This window comes from Catharus ustulatus, chromosome 18 (genome assembly GCF_009819885.2).
Source record: "Catharus ustulatus isolate bCatUst1 chromosome 18, bCatUst1.pri.v2, whole genome shotgun sequence".
Classification (NCBI taxonomy): Eukaryota; Metazoa; Chordata; class Aves; order Passeriformes; family Turdidae; genus Catharus; species Catharus ustulatus.
Genome location: NC_046238.1, coordinates 4355823 through 4376831, shown reverse-complemented (window position 1 = coordinate 4376831; position 21009 = coordinate 4355823). Strand labels below are relative to the sequence as shown.

Genomic DNA, 21009 nt, shown 5'->3' with positions numbered 1-21009 from the left:
GGGCAGAGAGGAGCATCAGCCACAGCCTGGCACTGCCCTGCAGTCAGGGAGCCACAGGAGCCCAACAGAGAGAGATTTCATTGGCAATGCAGCATCCCACTCTTCACAAGGAGGCTCCAGCAAAGCAGGACCCACCACAGGGAATCACAGCACTGCTGAGCTCAGGAGACAGGAAAGGGAACCAAGAGCGCTGAGGAGAGAGAACCATCACTAATTAACCAGCTAATTCAGAGAACTGATCTTAAATCACTTGGTGCTGAGCAAGGCAGAAACCCAACACCCAACACAGAGGCTGCAGAGAGAAAACAGGATTGAAACCAGCTGCTGTCCCAGGAGGAGCAGATTGCTGGAAGGGGAAAGATCCATCTCTCAAAGCATCCCATCCAGTTCAGGGAAAGAAGGGAGCATCCAAATCACAAGACAGGAGATAAAGATTTGGATGAAGAGGTTGAGAGGGACAGCAGGAGCTCTGCATGTTGTCACTTGTTAATCCCTGCTTAAACACAAAGTGCAGAGGCCTCAGGTCCTGCTCAGGTACCACCCACACATAATAATCCTTTTCACTCCTCCTTGGAAATTAAATTGTAGAAATTTCATCTTCTGGCTGGCAAAGGTGTCCTCGCTCTCCCTTGGTCTCACTGGCTCTCCCTACTTGTGATAAGGAATAAATGACATTGGCAGGAAAAATACTGAATTATTCCCACAAAATCCCTTCCCTGATGGGTCAGTGACAGTCAGTGGTGACAGGGACAGCTCTGCAGGACCTCTCAAGTGACAACACAGGCGAGCTGAGCACCAGACCCAACCAACAGCTCATTACTCTGATGCCAAGAGGTGCCCAGAGCAGCACGGAGAGCTCGGGATGTGCCAGGGACACTCAGACACCATTTAGGGATCACCACCATCTTGCTTCCAGCTGGAATCTTCATGATCTTCCCTCTCCCAGCAGTCACAGGTGCAATGAATGGGTGAAAAGCACCATTAATGGTAACTAGAGACACAGAGAGAGGACAAAGGCACCAATGAAAGGGGAGAAAAGAAGAATCTGTGGAGAAGAGAGCATGATGCAGTTCCACCCCAGGCTGTGATGATGCCAGCTGAAGAGATGGCAGTAATTCATTTCTCAGAAAATATGGCCCCCAGCACAGAATTTTAAGGGGTAGATCAAAAGGCAGCTACAGAAAAGCACATCACTATCTGCTGTTTTAGCTTCAATCAGGTTTTTGTCTGACTCACTGAGTTGTGTTAGTCAGCTGAAGGCAGGGAAAACCAAGTTTAATCCCAACTGACGTTATAGAGGATGTAATTTCTCCCTCATAGCCTCCAAAATGTAGGAAGAAGGTTTCCATCAGACTTCAGAGCTTTTTTAAAAAACACTCCACAATTCTTCCACCTAAAACTCAAACTGCTACCTAAACTCCACCTAAAACTCAAACTTCTGACTAAAACTCATGCCCTCCCCCTTATAAAGTCACCTATGATGCCCCCAGAGGTCACAAAACACTTCTTGGCATCTCACAGAAGAGTGAGGACCGATGTACAGACATTTTAGCCAGGTTCAGATCATTCACCACCAGACATTAAGAGGCATTTCTGGTTTGGAGAATCCAGCAGCATCCCCTCCCTCGAGTCAGGGACTGAAGAGAGGTGGGTGCAGCCTGGCAGCACCCAGAGCAGGGTGCTGTGACCTCCCCTTTGTGCTGCAGGAGCCACACTGAAGGAACATCACTGGATTTAGTGCAGCCTGGGGGCAGCAAGAGAAGAGTCAGCCCTGGGGGCTTGTGATGGCAGAAGGTGGCCCCCAAGTGACCAAAGTGAATTTTTTTACTGGAATTATGTGTAAGAGGGTTTTTTCTGACCATTAATGCTCTTGTGCAGCTGCACAAATAAAGGATTCAGTATCAAGTGGAAATTAAAACAAAAAAAAAGGACAAACAGAATCACGGAATGATTTGTGTTGGAAGCGAATTTAGAGATCACCTAGTTCCACACCCTGCCATGGGCAGGGACACCTTCCACGACCCCAGGGTGCTCCAAGCCCCATCCAACCTGGCCTGGGACCCTTCCAGGGATGGGACAGCCACAACTTCTCTGTGCCAGGGCCTCCCACCCTCCCAGGGAGGAATGCTGACATTTAAGATCAGGCAGCACTGGCACAACCACAGCCCCTCCCCTGGAACCACCTCTGGTCCTGTGCCCATCAGCACCGTGTCCCAGCTCCTACAACCCCCCAAAGCCTGCCCTGCACTCACCAAACTCTGCCTGTGTCCCAGGGTAGATGATCCTGAACACATAATCCGTGGCTTCATCATCTTCCTTGTCGGACGCGGACTCGGAGGAGCCCTGGGGGCTTCGCTTCCTCAGTTTGGGAAACACCTTTCCCTGGGGGAGCAGAACATGCCCTTCACCAGCCACCCACTGCCTTCCCCAGCTCCTGCCCCCCATGTCTGCACATCCCCTGGGCTGCAGCAGCCCCTGGAACAAGTTTGGTGAATCCATAACATCACTGGGCACAGGGTAAATACAGATCAGAGAGCTCATGGGCAGCCCTCCCACACCACCCCCAGCTGTCCTGTTCAGTGGGCAAGGCCATGAGCTGAACTCAACCACATCAATTCTGCTGTTTTAAACACAGCAGCCACTAATGCCAGGCAGAGGATGGAGCCCCAGCAGGAACAGGCACCCACCTTTCCCCTCTGTGACCAGAGGGGGGGATCCAGCTGCCCATGGGGCAGGAGGCCATTCTCCAGGCAGGACAGGAACTGCAGCAAGTGTCCTCCACGGGGGAAGCGCAGAGGTGGCCTCTGGATGCCATCCTGGCTCACCAGGACAACCGTGCCACCACTGTCCACTGTTGGCAACAGCGAGAGCAGGCACAGCCATCAGTGAGGGGAACAGCACAGGCAGAGGGCAGGGAAAGCTCAGGGAATGGAAAATAAGGACTTTCTTCCTCGTGTGGATCCTTCTCTATGGCCAGGATAAAAGGCTTGCTGGGATCACCCCCCTGGAAATCAGAGCCCTGCTCTGCAGGGAGCACTCCCAGCCAAGCACCACAGCCAGGAGCTGGGGAAAGATTTCTCTAGAAGCACTTAAAGCATAGTGGGCACCCAGAGCTCTGGCCATCTGCCCTGCAGCCACAGCAGAACCCTGCCCAGAGGTGAGGGATGGAGTGGCAGGGTGTGACAGCCCCCAGCAGCCCTGCTCTGGCCTTACCTTGCTGGTGGCAGTGCAGGTACACGATCTCCTCCAGGCGAATGGTCATGGCATAGTCCCAGTACACGCTGGAACAGAGACACAGGGGAGCTGTGAGAGGCTCTGCTGCTGCTCACAGCAGCTCCCAATCCTGCTCCAGACCCCCTGGCACCAGGCAAAGCCACAGAGATCCCAGAGCAGTGATGCCAGCCTGATAAGTGACATCCCTCCAGAACCAGGATCTGTCCCTGTCCTGCCTGCCCTGCGTGGATTCTCTGCCCTCACACTGTTCCCAGACACAAGAAATGTGTCCATGGATGCTGGCAAATGCAGGGAGGGACAGGAGCCCTGCAGAGCTGAGCACTCTGAGCACCCCAAGACTCCCTCAGGAGCAGCCCTGGAGCCCCAAGGAAATGTGCAGTGAGGTCCAAGCCTGGGCTGCTGCTCTGCCCTGGGGAGAGGAAATAAACCCTCACAGTCTGTGGGGTTATTTCAGAGCTCACAACAGTTGTGGTCTCAGCTGTTTCTGTTCAAGAACTGTCTCAGCACAGGCACCTCGAGGTGTCTGAGGAAAGCTAGAACATGCTGGAGAGCTGGTGGCCACCAGAGAGAGCAGAGAGGCAGAGTTCATTCCTGTGGAGAGCCTGCACTGCTGTCCAAGGGTGTCAGCACTCAATCACATCCCACTTCTTTGCAACAAAGTGAATTTCCAGATTCTGAGCAGCAGCAGCATCTGCCACTTGATAAAAATAGTGCTCAAATAACATTAAAAACAGCTCATGAAGGACAGGAAGGTGTGCAAGAGTCACTCCTTGTACAGTCATACTTACTGTGCCATCTGCCTCCTCTCTTCCTTGGTCACGTCTTGACTCTGGGAATTTTTAGAGTTTAGGCTGATGCCCAAGGCAAGAACTCAGAAAAGGAGTGTAGAGATGAAAACAGATTTTAGGGGAGGGCACCAGGCACAACTGAACAGCCCAGGGGCCAAGAAGAAAGGGGAGATGAACACAAACAAAACCCCAAAAAAACTACAACTGGCAAGGAACAAAACTGAGACCAAGTTTTGCTGAATGAGATCTCTACTCTAGGTGAATGCATCAGTGCCCTGAACACTCCCACTTTCCTGGAGCCAAGAGAAACCCAGGAGCAGAGTGTGCTGGGAGGGAGGGGAAATCCCTTAGAAAATCCCCCAGGGCAACAAATGAAACCACTTTGTGTGTTTTGGAGCAAGTCCCACTCCTTCCCAGCACAGACACATCTCACACCACCTCTGCCACCCTCTCCCTGCCTCCTTCCCACTGCAGGCTCAAGGATGATGGTTTTGCTTTGGGAAAACAGTGTTGGCTTTGCATCCCAGGTCCAAATTCTGACCCAGAGGAACATTTCCCCCCCAGTCACCTTTTCTCATAGTCCAGGTCCCCCACAGAGCCATTCATCAGCTGGTTGGGGGTCCACTTGAGTGCCATGATGTCAGCAGTCTGGTGAAGGGACAGATATCCTGGGATTGCCTCCATGTCATCCCTCTTGGGAACAGAAACACAGGGACACAGTGAGCTGGAAGGTGCCAGAAGCACAAAGCCCTGCAGCCCAGCTGTGGCCCCTCACACAGCCCTGCCTCCTGCACCAGAGCCCACCCAGTCACACCAGGGAGAAACCACAGGAAACCTCCTGGCAGAGACTCCAGGACACCTCAGGGCATTGGAAAAGGGCTGAGAGCAACTGCCCAGCAAGGAAAGCTTAACAGCTCCACCTAAAAGCAATCTGCACTTCATTTATTTGACTACAAGCAGCAGGATGGGACAGGAGAAGGAATTTGTGGTGAAGAATGGGCAGGGAGAGGAGCCTGTGTTTCCACCCCTCCATCCCATGGGAGGATCTGTATCCCCAAGACCTCCACAAACACAACCCACTCACTGTCTCCCCAGGTTAAAAACATGCTTTTCTCCATCCAAGAGCAATCTGGGCTGCAGAGGAGCAGAGCAGAGCTCCAAGGCCAGGTGTCCCAGCAGGAACTCACCGGTTGCACCAGCACGTTGTTCTTGCCGTACAGGAGCGTGGCTCGGGAATTCTGGTGCAGGGACTCCACGTAGTCCCTGGCAGACAGGGATGGCCTGTCATCCATGCTGCCACTGGAGTGTCTCTTCTGAATCTGCAAGAGACACACCCACAAATGTGAGGTGAGCACAGACACCCTGTGGCTTCCCAAAAGCTTCTCCTGGACCTCATACCCTCCTCACTTACACACTTATGACAGTCACTACTGGAAATCTTTCCCTCAGGGTGCTCTAAGGGGATTCCTGACTCTGCCCAAGCTCAGAGAAGCCCCAGGAGTGAGCTGTGTTTGCAGTGCACAGAGCAGATTCAGCTCTCTGTTCCTACATGATGCTCCCAAGGCACACAGCCCAGGAGGGGCTGGCACAGCACTGCTCTCATCCCCAGCACCTCTGCCTCAAAGACTCCCCTCACCAGAGGGCTCCACAAGCCCAGGCAGCCCAGATGCTGTGCTGGGGGGCAGAGGGGGGTTTATCCCCACTCACGCAGAGCGCCGGGCGCTTGGTGGGCGAGTCCTGGCGGCAGTGGGAGCTGTGAATCCGGTGCCTCTGGACCAGCTCATCTGCAGAGGGGTCTGTCCAGAAGTGGTCAGCAGTCTTCATCTTCGTGTATTCCAGTGCACAGGGCCCCACTGTGGAGAGGAACACCCCAAACATAAGGGAGCCATCCTTGATCCTCCCACAGATCACAGATTTGGGAGCATGGGTTTGGACAGCGAGGAGGGAAATCAAGTAAAGGAAGTGTTACCCAATAAAGATGCAAGGATTGGCCCATCCACAGGATCCATCAGGAGAGCTTCCTTCTCATAGTACTTACTAGAAGAAATAAAGGATAGCAGAATGCTGGAGCACTGCAGAATTATAGACAGTGGTTTAAATCCTTCTCTTTCTGCAGCTCCCCTTGATGGGGAAGGGGAAAGAAGCCCTAAATGGACCAGCTGAGAAATTCCTGGAGAGCAGCAACCCTCCTGCAGCACACTGCAAGCATCACCATCTCCTAACTAACCCATCCCAGGATGGGACACCTCAGCATGCAGGTCCCAGAAGACAAGGACAGTGCAGCCCTGACAACCAGGGCGAGCATGGGCTGTCTGCATTTTAGGGAGTGCACAGTGGTCACCATCAGAGTCCCCAATATGGGCACTGAGTGGCACACCTGGCCTGTGCCATCCAGGCATTTCCCTGGCCCACATGGATGCTGGAGTTGCTCATTCCCAGTTCCACAGACAGGGACATGGCTGGCCTGTGCTCACCTGCTGTTCTCCACCAGGTAGTGCACGATTTTATCCAGGACCTTTTCGAAGAGGGCTGTGCGGATCCAGAGGTGCTTGATGGCCTGAGGGGACAGGTTGGGCATCTTGGGCACCTTGCGCACGTTCTCCGGGACCCCCTGGGCTTGGTTTCTCCTTTAGAGGTACAAAACAAGAGACAGCAACACCACAGGCTCATCCCTGAGCTCTGAGAGAGCCCAGGGCACTCCTGCCACCAGGGGTTTGGGGCTCCCAGCACAGGAATTTCCTGGGACAGAGCTCTGGAGGTGCTTCCTGTCCCTATCCCATCCCCTGCTCCAGAGGGGCCACAGCTGTATTTGAAACCAGAGGCCACTAAATCAGCTCCTCACTGTAAAGTTCCTCTTCTCCCTCAGCAGAGTCCTCCTGCCCACACATCTCTCCACAGCTGAGCTCACAGGCAGAGCAGCTCATCTTAGGACAGCTTAAAATTCCTGCCCGCAGGTAGCTGCTCCATCCATCTCCCTCCTAATTGTCCAAGGATGAGTAATCCTCTCCCAAGCAGCAGCTGAATTACTGCAGGCTCAAGCCCTGCACACTGAGACAGGGCAAACGTGGTTCCAGCTGGCTTGGTGAAGTGGTTCATAAACTGTGACAGCTCAGGAGCAGCGTGCTCAGCTGTCCCTGAAGCACCAGAGCAGGGGCACAGAGAGAGTCGGAACTCGTTAAACCACAACTGCTTAAACCACAACCACACCTCAGTCCCCTAGAACAGCAACTGTGGATGACACAATTCCTCCAAAGCCATCTTCCCCTGGCCCCTGGAACTTGCTATAATAGATAAAGTATCCCAGATACCAAGGTTGAGCCAAATTCCTTAAGAATTTGGTCACTCTCCTAACACTTCGGAAGATAATTGGTTAGAAATTAGTTTGTGTAATTGGTCAGTTCACCTTTAGAACTTCTCACTTAGATTGGATGCTGTTCTTTGAATAAACTTTTATTGGCTGTAGTTTGAATCCCCCCTGAACTTATAAACATGACTGTCTGCCCTTTGTTCTGAGAGAATCCTGCCTGACTCCCTTCCCATGAAATAAAGGTTCTTGTGGAACTCATCAAGTAAGGCCTCTGGTCTTTCTCTGCTGATGAAATGTGAGCTTTCTGAGAGACAGCTAATTGATATTAGCACTCTCTGCTCCTGGTAAATACCACCAGGGACCAAAGAAGGAAAGCCACAAACAACCAGCTTGGTCAAGGTATAAAAAGAAGATTGAAGGAGCAATTCCTCCTGCGGGGAGGCTCAAGCTGGACCCAAACCACCCCTCCCACCCCAAAAGCCGGGCAAGCAGAGAGGACTGGCAGCCACGCTGGTGCCTTACGCGTTCTCAATGAGCTGCTCCAGGTCCTGCACCTTCCTGCAGAGCTCCTCTGCCAGGGGGAAGCTCTTGCCCACCTTCATGAAGAGTGCTGCGATCTTGTTGCTGCGCAGGAACCCGGCTGCTCTCCGCTTCAGCCCGAACAGCACGCAGCACTCCACAGCAGCTGCAGAGACCAAACACCAGGATCAGCATATTCCCAGCCACAGGGATCATCCAGCCCAGCTCTTTGAGGGATTGGCACATCAGTGAACACACAGTTATCAGCACCATGGGATCTTGGCTTTGTTAACACCGTGCTCTACCCAACCTCAGCAGCACCTCCCCACAGTCAGGCTGAGAAAGTTCAGCCTGGGGAAGGCAAGGTGCTGTGGAGACCTCACAGCACCTCCCAGGATCTGAGGGACTACAAGGAATCTGGAAATGGATTGCTCATCATGACCCTTCCTACTAGACCAGGTTGCTCTAAGCCCCATCCCATCTATCCTTGAACATTTCCATGGATGGAAGCTCCTAAAACTCCTCAGACAATAAATCTGAAGGCAGAGACATCCCCACCTTGGCTTCAGGAAATTGTAATCCCATCCCACATGAGAGTTAACAACAAACAGCACAGTATCCCCAGGCAGGGCAATTGCTGTGCTGGGCAAACAGGCTGACACTCTCCCTGTGGGGTTTTTTTTGGATTGTGGAGAAACCAGCAATCCCTGAGGCTTTCCCTTTGGCCCAGTCTGAGGGATGGGCACAGGACTGAGGAGGAGAAAGCTCAGGAACAAGGAGAGGCACACTGAGGGTTTCTAAAGCAGCACAGGAAATGGGACAATTTTCCCCAAAAAATTTCAGTGCTCACACAAACGTTTTTCTGAAAATCTGAAAGGAACAGAGAACCTGGGGATAAACCACAGCAATGCCAGCAGCTCAGTCTGGCTTTGGGGACTCTGTTGGCACTCAGGGACTCATTAAGCCCCTGTGGAAGGCTCCATGTCCTGGACTCTGCCCAGAGGCACTCACCAAACCCCAGTGAGTGCCCAGACAGCCCCAGACACCTTCCCTGTCCTGCCATGGTGAGCAGGGATCCTGGGAACCAGCAATGACTCCACAAACAGACACACACGCACAGGCTCCACCAGCAGCTCATTCCCAAAGTCCCCTGGGAGGGCTCAGGATGGATGTCTGGTGCCAAACACAGACTGATTAAACAGGCTGATCAAAGCACTGGAAAATCACACAGACCCACAGTCCTCAGCCCCTTGATCCAGGCTGGACAAGTTCTGCTCCCTCCTCCCCGGGAAGCGCTGCTGAGCCGAGCCCAGGGATGCTGCTTCACCTCCTGCCTGGACAGGCACACTTCCCTCCAGCTGAAAACTCCATGGAGACACAGAAAAAGGCACCACAGCAGCTCCCAGGCTGGCAGAGGCTCATTATGCTGCCCTGCTCTGTGCTGTGCCTGAGCAGCACCAGAGGGGTGGTGAGACACAGCCTGTGCTGGCAGAACAAGAACAGATTTGGGCCAGCCCAGCCCAGGTAGAGCCACTGCATGGACATCTGGCTTGGAAACCAGGCCCTGCACCAGCCCTCCCAAAGCCCAGAGGGCTCCACCTGCCCCAGGATTATGTGCAGCCACAAGTAAAATAAACCCCGAACTGCTCCATGGCTTTTCCAGACAAGCCAACATCTCCCTCATTTGTCCTGTGCTCCATGGCTGAAATGCAAGTGGCAGAAAGCCCCTCCTGCCTGGGTCTGCACCCAGAGGTGCCCCTCTGGAGTGCCCAGCTCAGGCTGGTGCTGAAAGCTCAGGGACCCACAGGTGAGAGCAGCCAGGGCTGCTCCTGCCCAGCTGCACTGCTAAGGGAGTGAGCTCCCAGTGCCACCAAATTCCATGTATCCAAATTCCATGTACCCATTCCAAATTCCATACACCCATTCCAAACTCCCAGCAGACCAACAGGAGCACTGGTGCCCTCGCTGTGCCCAGGTCATGGGCAGCACATCCCAGTTCCTGCCAGGCAGGGACAAATCTCAGCTCCTGAAAGGACTCTGGCACAGAGCATCAAGACAGAGCTGTCAGCAGCACCTGCTCCCAGTGCCAGATCTAAACCTATGCAAAACACCACTCCTGCTGGCAAAACTACAGGGGAATGTGCAGCTTCCATAGGAAAAACTCTCCCTGTGCTCTACTAAATCCAGGGGTGATGGTAGGATTTTAAAATCAGTTTTGGAGCTCAGTTGTGTCAGGATATAACCTACAGCAGATGCACATGGTGCAGCTACACCCAGGTAAGGAGGCAGCTTTGACTCCTGGCAGAACACTGAAGACATTCCTGAGCTGCCCAGAGCTCTGACACGATCCAAACCCCCGGGGCTGAGCAGCCTTGGCTGATGTGGACACCAAACCCTGGGCACCCACGGCCCTGCTGCTGGCTCCCCATCAGCCTCCCAGGGCAGCCTGGACGTGACAGATGCCAGCTCGTGTTTGTCTGCTCCAAACCCCCCTCTCAGCACCCAGAGGGGCCCCAGGGCTGCTGCCCTTCCCTGCCAGAGCCCAGGCTCCATCCCGAGGGGTTTGTGCTAGGCTGGCTCTGCTGGGAAGGCAGCTCTCTCCAGGGAAAAGGGCAGCTCTGGCAGACAGAGCCAGGCTTGCAGCACGCTCTGCTTGGCAGGGAAAGAGGTTATTTATAAACTCCTGGAGAGCCACAACACCGGGGAAGGTGCAGGAGCCGTTCCAGTGAGAGGGATGGATGGAGCAGGAGGGGGACACCAGGCTCTTAGAGGGCAGAAGGAACCAAGGAGCCTCTTGTGCCTGGATGCCTCAGCTCCCTGTTGCAGGAGCCTATAAATAATCCCAGGCTGAGGAGCCTGGTGCTGCACAGAAAAGCAGGGAATGAGTCACACCTGGAAGTCTGCTCTGCTCTTTCGATGCCACACAGAGGCCATGGGCTGGGAACAGGCTCCTGAGTGTCCTTGATGTGAGGGCCCAGCAGGAAAAGAAAAAGCCCAGCCTCCTTCCCTATTCTGTTATTGCAAAGTAAAGATTTTGACTTGACAGACTTTCAGCTGAATCAGTTCTCAAGGGAATTTAAAAATAAAAATATTTTTTCTAGTCCTTCCTCAATGGCTGCACACACTGCCAGCATCTCTCCCTCTTTTGAGACATTTTAAGCACAAAGACCTCAGGGACTCCATCCTCTGGCACTGCCCACCTCCCCAGCCCGAGCTGCTGGAGCTGCAGCCTGTTCCCAGGAATGGCACAGCACCAAAACCCCAGACTCACCACAGAAGGAGATGATGTGGCTGCTGTCCTCATGCACAAACTTCCTCGTCACAGCCTCCTCCATGATCTGCTTCACCTGCAGGACAGGTTGGGGAAAACATGGAATTTCAGCCATGGATCAGAGAGAGGAGACCTGCAGTGGGGTGGGTGCTCAGGGAGCTCCTCTGCTCCCAGGTTTTCCCAGTGGCACCAGAGATTTCACAAAGGATTGAGGCAGCTCTGCCTGCTGAGCATCACCAGCTATTTCAAAAAGTCAGGTATAAAAAAAAAAGGTTGTTTCATTTTTGAGAAATACAGTTAGAAAACGATGAGGCGAGAATTAACTGAGGGAACTGAGCATCACTTAGATAAAATTCATCTAATAAAGGGACCCAAATCTCATATTTAAGGTTTTTACAGCATTGTTCCATTCTCTCATTTTGTTTGACAAATTTCCTGTGACACAGCTGTCCCAAATGACTGCAACGATCCATCAGTGCCTAATTCAGTGGTCACCTGGCACCAGCTGTGCCCAGGAATTCCATTTGCACTGCAGTGCCAGCAGCTCTGCCCTCTGTGTCTCACAGCTGGCACTCAGCAGATCCAGGGGAAGCTGTCACTTAGTGCTCATCAGGGGCACAATTAGAGGGCAAAAACAAATAGGACCCCACACAAATTAGGAGGGTAATTTTGGCAGGGAGCAGACAGGAGGTCGGGTCTGGCAGCAGAGGGGTGACTTCCCTGTCACTCTCCCTAATCCTGCTGCAGCCAGCCAAAGCCCAGCTGAATCTTTGCTCCAGCACCCAGCTCCCAACCACTTTTCCTTTCAAACACAGCTGCCAGCATGCCTGGATCTCATCTTCCAGTGCCTCTGTAACATCTTGGTTTTGGAAAACACAGGGAAAGTGTTCCCAGCACAGAGCTGAGGGTGTGAAGGAAGCTCAGCATAGCAAAGTGTTCTCCCTGAGGGCACAGGGAGGAGGGAAATACAGCAGGTCAAGACTTGGCCAAGCAAACCTAGCATGAATGAGAGACCTTTAATGGCATCATTTGGGGAATTAAACTCCTTTGCAAGGTATAATCAAAGTCAGTTATGCACAGCTGACAGCTCCATAAAGGAAATCCTGAGCATGGATTAAGAGCAGAGTCCTCTGAGCCAAGAGCTGCTCTGTCAGAGCCATCAGGTGAGATCCAGCACTGCTCCCTGCTCAGTGACCAACAGAGCCCTGAGGCTTCCCTGGGTGCCAGCAGCTCGGATGAGCTGGTCCTGACTCAGGAAATCACAGCAAGGAATGTCACTGAGATGTGGAACTCGGGACTGGAGAGCTGGGAAATTCCTCTTGGCACAGCATGGTCCAGCTCCTGCACCTCCCACATCCCAGCCCTGCTCCATCTTCCTCCTCAGGGCTTCCCTGTGTCCTAAAGCTGCAGCTGTCCCTGCTCAGGGCACCTCCTGGTGCTCCTTCATCCTCCCCTTCCCCATGCTGGGCACCAGGGCAGGGGCAGCTGCAATCCTCACCGAGGGCTCCTTGCTCTGTCCCTGCTTCTGCTGCTGAAATGTAAAATAAAACAGTGCTGGAGCAATCCCAGGAAAGGAGAGGAGCCTCCCAGGGGTGGATCAGGGATGGGAAGCAGCACACACCTCGTGTCCACCAGCACCCAGGTGCTCTCCAGAGCTGCCCCTTTTCCTCCACCTGGAATTCCACCCATCCACCAAAGATATTCTGGCAGCCTGCCCAGCCCAGGAGCCATCCCTGGGAGGGAAGTTCACATCTTGGGGCCCTCAGGGATTCCCTGAAATTTTGGCTCCTCCAGCTGGCTGAGCCACCCTTGTCCAGATGGCTCCTGACCCTCAGCAGGCTGAGCTTCCTCTGCCAGCAGGACACTGCACTTCCCTCTCACACATCCAACTGATCTCCCAGAAAAAGCTGGCACACAGGAATTAAATGTACACTCAGGGCAGCACTGGTGGTATCAGGGTATAACACCCCCTCACTAAAATACACCTGAAAATCACTGTGCAGCTTCTGATTCAGCCAGGAAATATCCCAATATAAGCAGCAGATTCAAATATTTGTTTGAATTTTCAATATACTGACACAATGCCTGCAGTGCCCTCCCCAGGGCAGTGACCATCTGTCTGTCCAGGGCCTGGGGACCATCCAGGACAGCAGGACCCAGCTCTGACTGGGAATTTCAGTGCCAACACTGCACAAACCACCTGCACGCTCGAGGCACAATCAAAACACCTTCCAAGAGACACAGTTTAGTGGAAAATTACTCATTAAAAGTAAAAAAAAAAAAAATAAAAATTTTGCACTGCGTTGGCTGAGGTTGTAATGCTAAAAATAAATCAAGGAAGTCTAAAGGACTGAAGTGTGTGACAAACACAAACACAGACAGCAGGTAGAGGCCAGACAGACACAGAACACAAAATAAGGGATATCTTGGAATCCTGGGATGGTTTGGGTGGGAAAGGACCTTAAAGCTCATCCCATCCACCCCCTGCTAGCACAGGTTGCTCCAAGCCCAGTCCAACCTGGCTTTGGACACTTCCAGCAACAAAATCAACACCTCCAGAGAACAGAGACAAGAGATCCCCACTCCAAAAAGTTCCCCAACAAAACCATTTTACATCAGCCCAAACAGACACAGTTGGCATCTGTAGGGCAGCTCAGAGCCAGAGAGCCCCAAAGCTCCTGACAGAGCCCAAAGGACTCTCCCACAGCCAGCTGGGATCCCTGGGGACACAGGCTCAGCCACACTTGGCTCCCTCCACAGACAGGACTGGAACAGCCTCTGAATGTGCTGCACTCCAGCATTTTAATGCTAATTCTCAGATTGTAGCCAGAACAATCCCAACAGATGAAGCTTCCCACTCTGGATCTCATGCCAGCCTGGGGAAATGAGATGTTTGCTCTTCTTTTATTAGAAAGGAAATTAAAACAGAAACTAATAATTTAGCTGTAGGTAAACTCCAGAGGAATATCATCAGTTATTCCACAGCAGCACAAACAACATCCCTGGCTCCAGCTGTGAGCACAGGATAAGTCCCCTGGAAAATTAAATCAAACCCTCACCTGTCCAACATCCCAGGCCTCAGGGAGGGATGAAGGCTTGGACCTCTCTGCTACAGAATTCCCAGGGATTTGCATCATCCAAAGTCCAGCTTTGCTCTCACCCTGTTGTCATTTACACTGCTGGAACAATCCAAATATTGTCCCAGCCACAGCCACCAGCGAGGTGCAGGGACCAGAAGCAAACCAAGAACTGCAGGTTTAATTAGTCCAAGGCAATATTCACTCACAACTGTTCCACCTGGTCAGATTTTCCCGACAGAATCTGCACTCTGGATCATTCAGGGATGTTTGCAGTCCATTTTCCTGCCTCTTGCAAAGCCTTTCACTGGTTATTGAGGCATTTCTGTGGAAGCACAGCACCTCCTGTCTATTTGGCCATGCTCATCACTCTGTGAAATTGTTTACAGCAGGCCAGATGCAAACAGAGTCCCCAGGGAGATCCTTTCCCCAGTCCTGTCCCAGGGTCAAGCTCGCTCACATTGCCACAGGCAGCTGTGGGGATGCTCCAGGAATGGGCCTGGCTGCCATAACCAGCACCAAAAAAACACCTGGATGAGCAAAAAATGTGGCACAGCAGCCACACACTGGAGCCAAAGCAGTGGGAGAGCATCCCACCCCAAACCCAAAGGATTTACAGAAAAAAAAGAGATGAAAATGGAGAGCTGCAGCCATGCTCTGCAAGAGTTCACTGGCTGACCACTATAAAAAAATCCCAATTAATTGGCTTGGATCAGCTAGAACACCCCCAGCTGCAGGGCACGGGCACCATTTACACCCAGAGACATTCTGGTGGCCCCTGGCACGAGGGGACAGCACAGGGACAGCTCTGGTGGCACCAGGCACTTGCCTTGAAAGCCATTTGGCAGCTCCCTGCTCCTGCTGCCTCAGAAACATCGATCACCCTCCAGCCCACTGAGACCTCTGGCTTTTCTAAAAGTCCTATTTCATTATTTATGACCACTTGCTGAATAAAACATTGCAGCTGAGGGATGCTCCATGTGACACCCAGGAGGGAATTCCAGCCCAGCCCTTCCCCAGGAACCACATGAGCTCACAGCTGGGGACTGGGGTGAGGCTCCTTGGGGGATAAGGGAGCAGAAGAACTCTGAACATTTGTGCAGCTTGCTGGGAAATGAGTTTAAAATATATTAATGGAAGGATCCTCAATGTAACATTGCACCCTGGGTGATCCCAGCCACTTGCTGATGGTGTTTTGCACCAGACTTTCTCCACAGAGCATCAACTTTTTGGCCAAAAATCCGTGCTTGCAGCAGTAATTTAAGCTGCCTAAGATCATGTTGTAGCTGGTTCTATTCCTGTTGTGCACATTTCCACGCCATCTGTGGGCCCTGCTCGCTGTAAATGCTCAACACAGACATTTAAGGAAACATTTAAGGCAAACTTTAGTCATTTCTGTGTTTCCAGCACACCCAACCTCGAAGCCAAGCTCTGCTCTCACCACATCCTAAAGCTCCTGCTTTCCCTGATGCCCAATATTTTGGATTCACTGAAACCTGGCAAAGGATGATGCTGAAACCCAGGGCAACCTCCAGCTCCAAACTGCCCTGAAGTCCTGGATCTGTGCAAAACCAGATGTTCCCATGGCAACAGCCAGGAGGGAGGAGGGCAGGAGATTTTGGCAGCAGAGGACAGAGCATCCCCTGGCCCAGGGAAGGTGTGAGGAAGGGGGAAAAGCAGCACAAAACCTGCTGTGGGGATGAAGGCTCCAGCCAGGGGTTTCTGGAGCACGAGAGCTCTTGTGCAAAGCCCTGCTTTTATTCTTTCAAAGGAGAGGAAATGGTCCCCAGTGATCAGTGCTGCTCTTCAGAGCAGATCGATGCAGGCAATCGAGAAATGCTGCATTAAGGGCCCTCTGTTCTCTCTTGGTACAGAAATACCTGAAAAAGGCTGCCCTGGGTGCTTGAGAGACATCAGAGGGTCCCTCTGCCAACAGCAGCTTTCATTACCAACCTGCAACTCATCATCCTCATCCTTATCTTGCCTGAACACTTTTGACAGCCACACAAAAGCCTTTTCCCTTTTTCTTTTTTTTTTTAATAAACTGGCCTTGAGAACACTTAAAGCTCTCAACATTAATTTTTCAAATCCTAGTAACATTAAATTAATTTACAATTTTGTACCCATCCAGAATGAAATAGCTGGCACTGATGCCTGCAATCTGATATTTTGGAAAGGCAGGCACACAGAAAAACAAACCCAAGCTGCAAAAACATTGCTCTTACCAGTCATTTGTGTTATTTAGCCACAAACCAGGCAGCATGGCTGCAAAGCAGGGGCTTCTCTGAAAGGGTGGGAGGAAGAGACTGACTGTTGTTCCCATGACACATGATGAAGGAATTAGTCAACAGCTACACAGTGACAACCATTCCAGCTACTGAAAAATAAACTATAGCTGGTAGAAGACAAGCAGGCTGTGGTCAACCCCGATTTTTGAAAGAATTCTAAGAACAGGCAGCAAAATGTTCAAGCCAGGTTTAACAGCTACTGATGAGTAAAGACTCAGAGCTGCTTCCTGAGTGGCAAGTTAAACATAAACTAAGTTTTTGCAGAAGAACGACCAAGATGACTGTTTGCTCTCTCACAGCACTCAGCTCTTCACTCAGCTCACATTCCAGGGCCACGTGTGCAGGTGGATTGCACAGGTAACACCTGCTTCCCTTCCTCTGTGCCGTGCAGCTGCCTGGGGAGAGCTCAAAACACACCTCAGGACTCAAAACAAAACTTGGAAAAGAGCAGGAGCAGCACAGGTTGCAAGGGGAATGCTTCTAGTTGAAAACCCACACCCCTCCAAACCTGGGTATTTCAATTTTTTTGTAATAAAGCCTCATTCAATCTGATAAAAGCTCTAAAAAAAAAATCAGAGAATGTTGGTCATGCTGCTTATCCTGCATCACAGGACACAGGATGCCTCACAAATCAGAATTCACTCCTTCCCTTGCAGCCTGCTGACCATCAGTCATTTTGCAGCTTCCAGGGTTGGTTTGATTTATTATGACCATATGAGGTGGAGGAAGAAGATGGTGACAAGACAACACAGCTCATCTCCACCTGCACATCCACTGCAGCTCAGGACTTCTCCAGAATCCAATGCCTCAAAACCATGGCAACAGCCAAATACTGAGGGCTGTTCAGTGCCCTGGCTAATTCCAGTTTATGGTTTGTGTCCCTGCTCGGATCAGACCTCCTTCCCAGTGTTTGCCTCACTCAGTTATGGCCCTGGGGTGACACACGTGGCACAGCTCCCCACAGCAGCACTGTTCTCACCTGGCAGCTCACAGAGCCCTGGCTGGAGCAAAACCAGGCGTGGCCTTGTGAAATGAGAATAACACAGGTTTGAGAAAGGTTAGAATTCTGGGAATAGGGAAAAAACCACAAATTTCTGTAAATGGCCCTTTCTACTGCTCCTTGGAGTCTGCACAAGCTCCTGACTTAGCCTGAGGTCAGCCTAGAAGAGGAAGAGGAAAAAAAGCAAAAAATAAAAAGCAAAAGCATGAGCAAGGAGCAACAGGCACAAGAACGCCCCACCTGCTCACAGTTTTGAGGATGGTGCTAAATAATTAAACTCCATACCCTACAGGGCCACGTTTCCCCAGGTTTTTAATTCCTCCCACAGCAAAGGAGGGCACATGGAATTCCCCCACCTGTGTGGCTGTGCCCCCATTGCTGCACCCAGTCCAAGCTCAGCACTTCCAGCAGGAGCTGAAGGTAAATCCCAAGGGAATGGCAAACACCTGGAACCTGCACAGGCAGGGAATCCACATCCACACCGACATCCCAAACAATGGGATCACCAGGAAGAGCCCTCTGCTCTGTGTCAGCACCAAGGGGCTGCTGGAGAGAGCCTGGAACGTGTCAAACCCCCAGGTCACAGCACCACGGTGGCACTTCACAGGGCAGGAGAGCTTTCTCCATCCCTCCATCAGGCTTTGCTCAGTCACCAAACCCACATTATCTCCCCAAAATCCAGCAGAAGGGCACGGACCAGCCCCAGCCCTGCTCCCTGAGGCAGCAGCTCCACTTTCCCCCAGCACACAGCCCTGGGAGGGAGCAAAGCCGGGCACTGAAGGCCAGCACAGCCCTGGCTCCCCCCCTGCAGCAGCTGCCACAGACAGTAATAATGAGATGGCAGCTCTATCCACAACGCTAAATAAATGTCATACCCTTTTCCTGGCTTAATAGCCGTTGCTGAGGCAACCAGTAGTATTCCTTAGCACCACACCCGGCACAGGATTAAAGGTGGGGAGCGGTCTGGATGGGCAGCGCTGTCACCCTCCCCAAACCCACCACCCACAGCTCGGCTTCTCCCGACTCCAAGCAGAGTCTTCCACTCCCTGGGAGCCTGTAAACCGGATAGCGAGATGCTCCTAACACCAAACACCACACACACACCGTCCCTTCGGGAGGTGACCTGCAGGGACAGAGCGTGGGCAGGACACGACAGCAGCTCCCGGTGACCCAGCGCTTCGGAACCGGGCAGCACCGGGCTCCGTGAGCCGACGGACCAGGGGGAACACACGGATAAAACAACGCACGAACTAACAGAGTTCAGGATGCCTGAGGAGAGGGAGCACAGCGAGATGCGGAACGCCATCACCCTGCACTGGGCACACAAATTTGGGCCCCCCCTTTTCCCGGCCGGGCTCCCCAGCACCCGCTGCCCTCCTGCGGGAGAGCTCGTCCCATCCCCGCTCTCCAGGGAAGGATGCAGCGTCGGGAGTCGCCCCTTTTTCCCTGCGGAAAATCCCAAGTTGTGGCGTGCTCTGCCCCCAGCCAGAGGCGATTTTTCCAAGGATGCGGGCGCTGGGATGCCGGGCACCGGCGCTGCAGGGATGCTCCTCCATCCCCCGGGACCCGCAACCGCGCCCGGGTGGGCTCGGGGCTGCTTTTTGGGGGCTCTCAAACCCAGGGTAGCAGCACCCAGAGCCAGCGGGAGCCACGGGAGGACCGGCCCGGGCTGTCCCCGAGCAGGAGCCGCCGCTCCCCGCGGGCACCGGGCCGGGGCTGCTCCGGGGGTCCCGCACCCACCTCCTTCTTGACGGTGCGCAGCAGCCGCTGCCGGGTCTCCGCCTCTGCGGGGAGAAACGAGGAGAAGAGACCCATTAGTGCGGCCCTGCCCCGCCAGCCCCGCTCCCGGTGCCGGTTCCCGGTCGCGGTCCCCGCCCGCCGTACCCGCCGGGGCCGCCGCCATGGCCGCGCTCGCTCCGCAGCGCCCGCAGACTGCCGGGCACCGGGCCGGGCCCGCGGGGCCGCACCGCCCCCCGCCCCGCCGGGGAGGGGCCGCCAACGCCGCCAATCCGCGACCGGCACCGGCATCCCGGTGCTGCCGGCACCGGCACCCCCAGGGCCGGCATCCCGGTACCACCGGCACCCCCAGAGCCAGCATCCTGGTACTGCCGGTACCGGTACTCCCAGAGCCGGCATCCCGGTACTGCCGGCACCGGCACCGCCAGAGCCGGCATCCTGGTAGCCCCCAAAACCGGCATCCCGGTACTGCTGGAACCGGCACCCCCAGAGCCGGCATCCTGGTACTGCCGGTACCGGTACCCCCAGAGCCGGCATCCCGGTACCACCGGCACCCCCAGAGTCGGCATCCTGGTACCCCCCAAAACCGGCATCCTGTTACTGCCGGTACCGGCACCCCCAGAGCCGGCATCCCGGTACTGCCGGCACCGGTACCCCCAGAACTGGCATCCTGGTACCCCCGGAGCCGCAACCCCAACACCGGCATCCATGGTACTACCGGCATCGGCACCCCCAGCACCGGCATTCTGGTACCGACGGCACCGGCACCCTCAGAGCTGGCATCCTGGTACCCCCAGAGCCGGCGTCCCGGTACTGCCGGCACCGGTACCCCCAGAGCCAGCATCTGCAGCCCTGTACCCCCAGCACCTGCATCCCGGTATTCCCGGCACCAGCACCCCTAGAGCCGGTGTCCCGGTACCGCCGGAACCGGTACCCCCAGCACTGACATTCACGGTACTCCCGGCATCCGCAGTCCCGTACCCCCGGCATGCCCCGTATCCCCGGCACCCCCAGCAGTGGCGGCCCGAGGGGTGACCAGGCCGCTGTTCCCGCGAGTGTCTCAACCGGCACCGGTCCCGTGGTGTGCTCACAGCCGTCCCCGGGGTCGCCACCAGGCCCCCCCCAAGCTGATCCCCGTTATCCCAGCCAGGTCCCCGCACCCCCGACCCAGCCCCGAGGTGTCTGGGGACAGCGGCGGCAGGGCTGGGTGACACGGGACAAGGAGAGCCCTGGGGGTGTCCCCGCACATGGGGAGCGCTGGGGCAGTGTCTGGCCTCGGACAGGGGTTCAGGGCTCTGGGGGTCCCTGGCAGGGCCGAAACAACCCCGTCCTTTCCGACGTGAGCCACCCGGTGAGCCCCAGCACAGCGCAGAGGTGACAATGACCAGAGACCACCAATGCCTCCTCTCAACATCACCCCATCGCAGCCCCTCGAGGAGTGCCCAGCCTGCAGCTCCATTAACATCTCCTCTGTTTTCCTCTTCCCTCGTTTACTGTTCCAGGACATTTCCATAGAAACGGCATCCTGGCTCCTCCGCAGTCCAGTTTCCAATAACTACAAACCGCGTTAGTGCGAGGGCAGCGGCGCCCGGCCCTGCTGCACGGCGGCCACCGGCACGACCCCGCTGCCACCGGGGCTCAAACCCCGGCACGGCTCAGACCCCGGCACGGCTCAAACCCCGGCACGGCCCCGCTGCCATCGGGGTTCAAACCCCGGCACGGACGGCAGCGACACCCCCGCCACCCCCCAGAGTGACCCCAGAGCTGGGCTGCATCCTCTGCCTCGGA

General features: G+C 54.2%; 1 protein-coding gene across 2 annotated transcripts in view; it reads right to left on the bottom strand.

Moving 5' to 3' along the window:
• The window catches only part of SGSM1 (small G protein signaling modulator 1), a 30902-nt gene extending 11500 nt beyond the window's left edge, over window positions 1–19402 (bottom strand). Inside the window, exons 1-13 of one of the 2 annotated variants that reach the window (XM_033075657.2) lie at window positions 19369–19402; window positions 19225–19268; window positions 11120–11195; window positions 7852–8014; window positions 6497–6649; window positions 5992–6059; window positions 5730–5875; window positions 5210–5341; window positions 4591–4715; window positions 3214–3281; window positions 2688–2851; window positions 2253–2382; window positions 821–991 (exon numbers count right to left, since the gene is read on the bottom strand). In XM_033075657.2, the coding sequence (XP_032931548.1) occupies window positions 821–991; window positions 2253–2382; window positions 2688–2851; window positions 3214–3281; window positions 4591–4715; window positions 5210–5341; window positions 5730–5875; window positions 5992–6059; window positions 6497–6649; window positions 7852–8014; window positions 11120–11195; window positions 19225–19268; window positions 19369–19387 (1459 nt within the window). In that variant the 5' untranslated portion in view covers window positions 19388–19402. The remainder of the gene's footprint in view (window positions 1–820; window positions 992–2252; window positions 2383–2687; window positions 2852–3213; window positions 3282–4590; window positions 4716–5209; window positions 5342–5729; window positions 5876–5991; window positions 6060–6496; window positions 6650–7851; window positions 8015–11119; window positions 11196–19224; window positions 19269–19368) is intronic. The other variant, XM_033075656.2, reaches the window with a different exon arrangement.
• Window positions 19403–21009: the final 1607 nt, after the last annotated feature.